Source organism: Gastrolobium bilobum, unplaced genomic scaffold, assembly GCF_033153095.1.
Source record: "Gastrolobium bilobum isolate Gb01-03AN ecotype WA unplaced genomic scaffold, APGP_CSIRO_Gbil_v1 utg9938, whole genome shotgun sequence".
Classification (NCBI taxonomy): Eukaryota; Viridiplantae; Streptophyta; class Magnoliopsida; order Fabales; family Fabaceae; genus Gastrolobium; species Gastrolobium bilobum.
The window spans coordinates 87,153-96,729 of record NW_026895156.1 but is presented as its reverse complement, the minus strand read 5'-3'; the positions used below and the strand labels follow the sequence as shown (position 1 = coordinate 96,729).

The 9,577-nt window shown below is 33.4% G+C and overlaps 2 protein-coding genes across 3 annotated transcripts; both read right to left on the bottom strand.

Moving 5' to 3' along the window:
- Positions 1 to 1,545: 1,545 nt before the first annotated feature.
- LOC133296369 (uncharacterized) lies at positions 1,546 to 3,516 on the bottom strand. 2 transcript variants are annotated; one of them, XM_061495336.1, is made up of 6 exons: positions 2,680 to 3,516; positions 2,499 to 2,597; positions 2,380 to 2,421; positions 2,106 to 2,250; positions 1,862 to 1,963; positions 1,546 to 1,763 (listed from the first exon to the last, which is right to left on the bottom strand). In XM_061495336.1, exons 1-6 carry the CDS (start codon positions 2,878 to 2,880, stop codon positions 1,684 to 1,686), a joined length of 669 nt encoding a protein of 222 aa, XP_061351320.1. In that variant the 5' UTR covers positions 2,881 to 3,516; the 3' UTR covers positions 1,546 to 1,683. The 2 variants fall into 2 exon arrangements, with proteins under 2 accessions (XP_061351320.1, XP_061351329.1); XM_061495345.1 differs by lacking the exon at positions 1,546 to 1,763 and having other exon boundaries at positions 1,883 to 2,005.
- Positions 3,517 to 5,644: 2,128 nt separating this feature from the next.
- On the bottom strand, positions 5,645 to 9,577 carry LOC133296361 (uncharacterized). Its single transcript, XM_061495325.1, has 7 exons — positions 9,206 to 9,577; positions 9,026 to 9,124; positions 8,909 to 8,950; positions 8,584 to 8,728; positions 8,338 to 8,439; positions 7,969 to 8,193; positions 5,645 to 5,848 (listed from the first exon to the last, which is right to left on the bottom strand). The coding sequence occupies exons 1-6, from the start codon at positions 9,419 to 9,421 to the stop codon at positions 8,114 to 8,116; spliced, it is 684 nt and encodes a 227-aa protein (XP_061351309.1). The 5' UTR covers positions 9,422 to 9,577; the 3' UTR covers positions 5,645 to 5,848; positions 7,969 to 8,113.

The following is a 9,577-nucleotide window of genomic DNA, read 5'->3' as shown; positions in this document are numbered from 1 at the left end:
CATATATATATGTATGAGAAAAGCATTGTTATTTTTTTTTTTTTTTTATTCCACAACTCCTGAGCATTGGAATGCTCTAAGATTAAAAAAGAAAGACTTCAATGATGTTATTACAAGGATTATGACAGTCACTAATTTTCTTGCTCATCTTGTTAAATGGGCTACCTTAATATGACTTTTGCTCATTCTTGTGCTTATATGCTCATGGATTCAAATCCTTATCTTTTGGGTAGTGACAATAAGGAAACTATCCCGTGAGTAGGGGTGTAAATGGGTCAGGCTGGCCCAGCCCAGCCTACGGCTCGGCTTACATTGAGCCCAGCTCAGGCCCGGCCTTTCAGAAAAGTAGAGTAGGCTTAGGCTTATAAAAAAGCTTTTTTAATAAATAGGCCATAGGCCAATTTTGTCAAGCCCGGCCTACAGCCTTGTAGGCTGGCCTATTTAATTTATTAAAATAAAATAATAAAAAAATATTTATTTTATGTGACAAAGACACAAAGTACCAAATACCAATATCTCTTACTTTTTGTGCTATTTTATTTTATGAAAGGAAAACTTGTATAATGTCTCCAAATTTTACATGTTGTTGCAGCTTAATACCATGGAGCAATGGGTACCTTGCTGGATTATGATGTTACTGATGAAGATCTTTCAATAATACTCTTCTTTCCCTTGTCTTGATGGTGGTTTAAAGATTTTTAGATGAATGACATTCTCTTGTAGACTTTATTTCAGCATCCAGTAATTGTATTTTTCTTATTTTTCCCATTTCTTTGACTCTATTCCTCTATGATATATATTCTAGAACTGAGGTATTATGTTGACTCTTTCTTGTTTGTCATTTTTTTCTTATGAGAAGTACTAGTGCATTCATCAATGGAACTTTCTTTGCTCTATACAATTTTTTTTTTTTGCTTAGTATATATAGTGGGAGGCCTACAAGGCCTGTAGGCCATGTAAGGCTTTCTTATTTTTGATAATGGGCCGGGCTTGGCCTACAAATAAAGCCTTTAGTAGGCCAGATAGGCTGAATTTTTTTTGACGTAGGCTTGGGCCAGGATGGCCAAAGCCCAGCCCAGCCCAGCCCATTTACACCCCTACCCGTGAGTGATCTAAATCCATTCTTAAAACTATGCACTAAGGTTTAGTTTCCAAATTTCATAATACCCAAGTGAAGCATTTTTCTTTCCTTTGTAAAATCACATTTTTTCCTAAAATAAAAACCTTTTTAAAAAAAAAAAAAATCATTCACTTTTTTCAATGAGATGAAAAAGAAATAAATTATCTCTTGCATTTGTTTATTTTCCCATTTAGTCTAAAGAAATATATAAGCATGTAGAATTATAATCATCATTCATTAATTCTTGCAATTAATAAAAAAAATGGTGAAGAAAAATTATTAATTGTAACTTAACAGTAATTTTTATTACATTTTCTCATCTCATAAAAATTAATAAAAAGACAAAAGTTCATACATCGTATTATATAATTTCACACAGAATATATAGAAAGAAAAATACATACTAATATTATATTCTTGTATCTTGATGGATGCTGCATTCACATACGCGATTTTATTATGAGGAAATTTTATTATTATTATTATTATTATCATTTTATATGGTTTCGATGAAGTTTCATAGATTCATTAGAATAGCAGAAAGGCAACAGAAAGGTCTTCATTCAGGTCCTGACGAGATCATCCGATGGTATCCTTTGAATCGTCTCAACGAAACTGAGCATAGTTTCAAGATTATTATCATCTACAACAAAAAAGCACAACCAAAATTACATATTTCACTAAACCCGTAATTACAGTGAAAAAAAATTATAAATCAAAGGAGGATATACTATTTCTAACCAAGTTTTGGGACTTCATGCCCTCCTGGGTGATGAATCACAACAGGATCCACGAATGCTTCTAGCAAAGCAATGCCCTCTGGCTTCGCGAAATCCATCTCCCCTTCACCACATAACATGGACCAAGTAGATTATAATTTGTTCACTACTACAATATCAATAGAAAATGCAATGCAATTTTTAAAGACTAAAGTAAAAGAAATGCTGAAACAAAGAATCATAAGAGACTTGTTTCGAGAAACTACCTATAAAATGAAGAGAAGGGCAACCGATTGGTTCTGAAAATGTATTGGAAGCCAGTTCAGGCATTCCAAACTTCTTTCCACCAAACTTGGCTCCTGATATCACAATCAGGAACTTGATCTTGTTTACCTTCCCAAGTGCTACGCCCTTATAAAGTCATCACTTACTTTAATCAAATCGTATGCAATTAAACTTTAACCTCATTGCCAACTAAATGATATAAAAACCACTAAAACATAAGTAACAAATAAGATTTGTTTCTTTCTTAATTAGTACCTGTGTTTGCATTCCTGGCATTGCAGCAACTAAAATTGCTCCCTGAATGACATTTTTAATTAATTAAAAAAAATGAAAGAAAAGAAGCTTCTAAAAGTTCAATAGCAAAGCAACCGCACCTGAGAGAATCCAAGTAAACCATCAAAAGGACCATTTTTCACCATGTAATCTTCAATGTATGCTACACATTCTTCGAAGTTCGTATACTCTGTGAAATCCTGTACACAGTATAGATAAATATTTAATACGATGACTTTAGTCATATTGTAGGTGGGGATTAAGATTTATTGTCTCTAGAACCTCATTAGCGTGGAACCATTCATGGCCTTCAACGTCTGATTTTCCCTGTGCTGAAAATTTTCCGTTGAGGAAGACAAGGTCCAGCTTTTGTATTACAGTTTCTGGCCAACGCAAGACTACGTATTGCTTGAGGATTTCAGCATTGCTCCCGTGTCCATGGAGGCAGAGGATTCTGGGTTTTTTCTGGCTTTGATCTTCCATGATATGCCGAAACTTGCTTTCAGATTTCAAGGTTTAAATCGTGTGGGAATTCAATTGCTCTTTTTTTTCTTGGACTCTACCAGCATTCGAACAAGGACCATTATGGTGTTGTCCTCCAACAAGCAACAACTACCATACTGGCCATGAATGCTAGTAACTACTTTTGGCTACCAAAACTCTCAGTAGTTAATGTTTGGTATTCAATGCCTTCAATTGCTTCAGTAACTACTCTTGGCAACCAAAACTCGCAGTGTTAATTCATGTTGTTGAGTATTTAACGAGGCACTATTTTTTCACCCTTATAAAGTTCATGATACAATACTTCTTCGACTTCGAGCGTTACACATAAATTGTGTTTAAATCTATTTTATTTGGAAAAGAATTCGCTCAATGTATCATTTAACGTAACGTGAGACGATTAACTTGTAAGCTGTTTATAGACAAATTAATATGTATTCCTTCTTCACTCTATATTTAACATTCTCCTTCTCTAATTTTTTATCATTGTTGATTTATCTATAAACTACTAAGACTGTCTCACGTAGGGATGTGCATAGTTCAGCTTCGGTTTGATTTTTTTTACCGAATCAAACTGAACGACAGAAAGCAATTTAATTTAGTGAATTGAATTGGTTCATACAAGTTTAAAAGTGATTATGAACAAGTTTAAAAGTGATTATGAACAAGTTTAGAAATCATTTAGGGGAGTTTGGTTTGGATGAAAATTTTTTTTGACCAGAAAAATGTAATTATCAGGGATCTATAAGAAAAGTGAGTTAAGTAGAAAAGTTAAAAAAAAGTTAGACCAAATATTACTGGACAAATTAATTAAAGTTTTTGAAATCTATGTTTAGTTGAGGATAAAATATTGATGGATAAATAGTATAAAATTACAAATGTAACCTTATAATAATTTTTTAATATTAAAACAAGTTGCCATTGCGCATGACAACACAACACAAAAGTAACCCCATAATAATTTTGGTCTGCTTTTTGGTTGCGCATGTTGCCATTTAGCCGGCTAACAACACAATACCATGTCCAATTTGTCTTTCACAACAGTGACTTATGCTTACCTTTCACGACCTTTTCTAAATTGCTATGCAAATACAACACTGACAACAGATGAGGAAATATTTTGAAACTATGTACCAAACATGGATATCATAGATTGTCAATGTCATATGCATAGGAAACTATTTCAAAGTCCTGAATCAAATGTGTGAACTGGTTTCTCAACAACTCAAATAAAAAGTACAACAGATTGGAAAAAAATAAAAATGATACTGGAAATAAAAAAAATTAAAAAAAAAAAGAAAAAAAGAAAAAAAGAAAAAGAAAAGAAAAGAAAAACTAAAGAAATAAAAAAATAGAGAGAAAAAAAAAAGATAAAAATAATTTTGATTTATGAATTGGTATTTTACACTAGTTCAGTTCATGAACTGAATTTTAAAAATTAGTTCAGTTAATGAATTATTATTTTAAAAAACATATTCTTTTAAGTGCTTCAGTTCATATTAAAATTCAATTCCTTTTATTCTTTGGCACACTCTTAATATAATCTAAAGTAAGGTTATGTTACATGAAACTATTCATTCTCATCCTTATTTTGGATTAAACTTTAGTTTTTCATATTCATATTGAGTTTTGTGGGATTACATAAAAGGACTGAACTTTAATTTAAAAACTTTAAAGGCTCAAATGTATTTATAAAAAAATAAAAACTGTAACTTACGGTTATTTTGGTGGTCTACTGCTGGTGAACCCTTTGGGAAATGATGTGTCGTAAAACGCAATATTTGCAAAGCTGGAAGGAAAAAGACTTGCAATTGGTTATCTATCACTTCACCTTTCATCTCCACCACTCGTTTTCGGAAGGTATTTCCAATGGTTACTTGGGAGCATGGGTCCGCAGACATTGTATTTGAGTTGGAGAAGTTTTCTGTCTCTCTCAACATGATCAGAATCTAAACGATGATTTACAAAAACATTAGCAAAAAATAAATATCAAAATATGTAAAGACTTTGTTGGTAGTAGCAAAACCTACTTCAGCAATTTCTATGCCTCGAACGAATTGATCTTCGGGAATCAGTTTGGGAATACCTTGAGAAAACTCAAAAAAAAAAAATTCTTAGTAAAAAGACAAAGAGGCATGGAAATGCCATTACCATTTACCATCCTTCAATCCCCATGTGGTATAGTCGTTTTCATGTATCAATTTTATCCGTGAGTGTGCGAGTCAAGAACGAAAAAACAGATCATGGGAGGGGTTGGGGGCTACAAAATACGAACAGGTATACTTGTTGCTTCACATGAACTTCATTCCTACCAAACATATGAGAGCGATCCTCTTCTCATATTAAATAAAACATGATATGATTACATGAAAAAATTATAATCATATAAAGATGAATCAACTGTGATAAAAGTAAAGAAAGAAAAAATATTAAAATTGATAATTACAAAATTATCACAGATGATTTGCATTTGCCTTTAGATGATTGTAATTTTCCAACATGATGCACGATTTATGCAAAAACCAGCACATGCCAACCGTGCCTGTTATGTGTTGTGCCATGCAATAGTAACACTTGATCAATACACTTTCATATAGTAGATTAGTTTTTATTCGCTCACTTATTGCTCATCTACCATTTAGGTTCGCCTGAATGAAAGAACCTTTAAAATGCAACTTGTCATATAGGAAACATCAGTGCTCTATGTGCATGTCGTCGTCAATCTTGTAAGAAAATGTATCCGGTTGATTACTTGTTTAACAGGTTATACAATAAAATTGTTAACTACAAAATTAGTCCTTCAAAACATTAAAAATTATGTGCAAAGTATTTACAAAATGGTACTCCTCCAATCTCACACATGCTGAGCCATCACCAAGCACCACCGAAGCTGTATCAGCCAGGAGCCACCGCATACGAGCCCCCTATCACAATCAGCAGAATTGAAAACCTGGAAGAGAGAACCCAAAGCCAACATCAAAATAAATCTATGCACCAGCAAAATATACCGCAAATCCAGCTACACATCAAGCATTAAGACCTGCAAAATTAAACTTCATCATCATGAGCCCACAACAACAACCACGTAAACCACCATCAGAAGTTTTGTTACTACTTCCTCGATTCCTAGAACAGTAATTCTCTTTCCTTATTTTTTGCACTGTCATCTAATTTATGCTTTGAAATCTGTAAGTCTTTTTATCATCTTATTCTTTGTCCAAAATTTTAATATTTGCAAATTTCGTTATGCTTCTTTTTACTTTACTTTTCTCCTGCACGCTTACAATCTTATATCTTAATTCCATAAATGGGAAAGATAATAGAGCTGTGAGACTTTACAATGATGGAAACTTGAAACACCAATGGAGCTATAGCAGCATAGATCAAGAAATGTTAATAAAGTAAGCTTTCAAAAAATACGTTTATATGGCAAGCAATTGTATTTAACACCGTTGAAACTTTTGTAAACAGAAACTTCTACGGAGGATGAGTTATGAAAAGTAATAACCCATTTTATAAAATTGTAGTGACGACAGTTTTTGTTATTAATTTATAGAAAGGGCACCTAGCCAAGATCAGATTCGAGTATTATGAACAAAATGCATCTAATGGCATCAGTCATTGGGTAGCTTCATGGGAGGATCCTTATAAGCATCAGACAGAATTCAATGCCATCAAAAGGAACTGTTGAGGTCATTCAACATAAACCCAAGTGCATAAGAGGTCAAACAGAGACTGGTAAATGGGTTCAACATCCATCATGGAAGTTTATGTGACTGGACAATCATCCTGGAAAATAATCTTCCAGGAGAAAGATTACAAAAGCCTTCAGATAATGCCATAGGAAAGTTCAAAAGTGAAATTGCTTTTCTAAAGTGTCAAGTGTCATACTTTTAAGTTACAATCACTTCGGAAGTATATAGAAAAAGAAGGCAGTCCCAGCTAAATTTCAAGAGTGAGACCAAAACATTTGATACCTTGCTGAGAATGAAGATACCAGTTTTTAGTTAGAGGCAATAAAGGAAGAGCTTGTTTATGAAAAAGAGCAGAGTGCCAATCAAAACTCAAATTTTGAACAACCTTTAGTTGTGGCAGACCTTGAGGCAATGCTAGAGCAAAAAGGATAAGGAAATATTGGATCCATCTATCAATATAAAATCCGAAAAGCCTACTAAAGAGCATGATTATACAGGAGAATTAGGTCTCTTGGAGCAGAAAATTAGCAGACTAGAATGGTGTAACAGACAATTATTATAAGCAACATAAAGAATTAAGCGAGCATATAAAAGAGCTCTCTCTGGAATACGAGCTTCTTAAGAAGGAAAATGTAGATATTTCTTTGAGATGAAAGTAAGGCGAAGCACATTACATCATGTTATAAAATTATCATTTAGCTTCTTTAGTTACAATACAACAACTTGAATCACAAGTAGAGATATTAGAAGAAAAAATGAAGATGCAGGGAGAAGACTTTTCAACGTCTTTGGTCTGCATCAAAGAACTGGAAAATCAAGTCAAGTCTTTAGAGAAAGGAATGAAAATGCATGTAGAGGAATAATCTGAGCAGGAAGAACGGCCCATCCAAAAGAGACACAACAAAGCTCTCACATCTGAGCATTTTTAGGAGGAATATGGACACAACAAAGCTTTCTGTTGAAATGTCATTCATGGTTGAGGGGAATGAAAAGGTTATTATAAAAGCAGTTGCAAAAGCTGATGAATTGCTGAACCATAATAAACTTATGGAAGAAATGCTCCATAAAAACCTTTCTTTTTAAAAAACAAACCATTCACTTTTTAAAAAACGAAAATCATTCATCTCTTGCATTTGTTTATTTCCCATTTATTCTAAAGAAATTCGTAAGCATGTAGAATAATAGTCATCATTCATTCCATTCTTGCAATTCGTAAAAAAGAAAAAAAAGGATTAAGAAAAATTATTAATTGTAACATAATAGTAATTTTCATTACATTTTCTCATCTCATAAAAAATTTATAAGAAGACAAAAGTTCGTACATTGCATTATAGAATCTCAAAAAGAAAATAAAGAAAGAAAGAGACATACTAACATTGTATTCTTGTATCTTGATTGATGTTGCCTTCACATATACAATTTTATTAGGAGGAAAATTATTATTGTATATATTGAATTCGATGAAGTTTCATAGCTTCATAAGAATGATAGAGAGGCAACAGAAAAGTCTCCATAAAGATTCAGGTCTTGCCGTGACTATTCGATGGTATCATCTGAATTGTCTCAATGAAACTGAGCATAGTTTCAAGACTCTTATCAACTGCAACAAAAAGTAATCCACCCAAAATCTCAGATTTCACTAATTTTGTAAACTGAAAACCAATATTCAATTACTTCCTGGCAGCAAAACCCATAGTTACAGTGGACAAAATTATTAATTAAAGTAGAAGATACTATTACTAACCAAGTCTGGGGACTGTATGTCCTTTTGGGTGATGAATCACAACAGGGTCCACAAATGCTTCTAGCAAAGCAATGCTCTCTGGCTTCATGAAATCCGTCTCCCCTTCACCACATAACGACCAAGTTTAATTAATTCATTACTACAATAACAATAGAAGATGCAACGCAACTTTTAAAGACAAAAGTAAAGGTATAATTGCTGAAACAAAGAATCAAAAGAGACTTTTTTCTAGAAAGTAGAAACTACCTATAAAATGAAGAGAAGGGCAACCGATTGGTTCTGAAAATACATTGGAAGCCAGTTTAGGCATTCCAAACTTCTTTTCACCAAACTTGGCTCCTGATATCACAATCAGGAACTTGATCTTGTTTACCTTCCCAAGTGCTACGCCCTAAAGTCACCACATACTTTAATCAAATCGTATGCAATTAAACTAAACCTCATTACCAACTAAATTTTCATTTTTCTAGCAAAAGAGCATTTTGCAATAACTAGGGGCGAAAAGGGTGAACTTAATGATATAAAAACACTAAAACCTAACAGTAAATAAGATGGATTTCTTTCCTAGTACCTGTGCTTGCATTCCTGGTAGTGCGGCTGCTAAAATTGCTCCCTGTGTGACATTCATATTTAATCAAAAAATGAAAGAAAAGAAGTTGCAAAAAGTTCAGAAGCAAAGCAACCGCACCTGAGAGAATCCAAGTACACCATCAAAAGGACCATTTTTTACCATGTAATCTTCAATGTATGCTAAACATTCTTCGAAGTTCGTATACTCTGTGAAATCCTGTACACAGTATAGATAAATATTAGCACGATGACTTTAGTCATATTGCAGGTGGGGATTAAGATTCACTGTCTCTATAACCTCATTAGCTTGGAACCATTCATAGTAAGGAGGATCATAAATGCCTTCAACATCTGATTTTCCCTGTGCTGAAAATTTTCCGTCGAGGAAGACGAGGTCCAGCTTTTGTAGTACAGTTTCTGGCCAACGTAAGACTAATCGCTTGAGGATTTCACCACTGGTCCTGAATCCGTGGAGGCAGAGGATTCTGGGTTTTTTCTGGCTTTGATCTCCCATGATGTCGAGACTTGTTTTCAGAGATCAAGGTTTAACTCGTGTGAGAATTCAATTGCTGGAGTAACTATTCTTGCTACCAAAACTCTGTTAATGAAGTTGTTGAGTAATCTATCCCTTCAATTGCTTGAGTAATTACTCATAGAGCTACCAAAGATT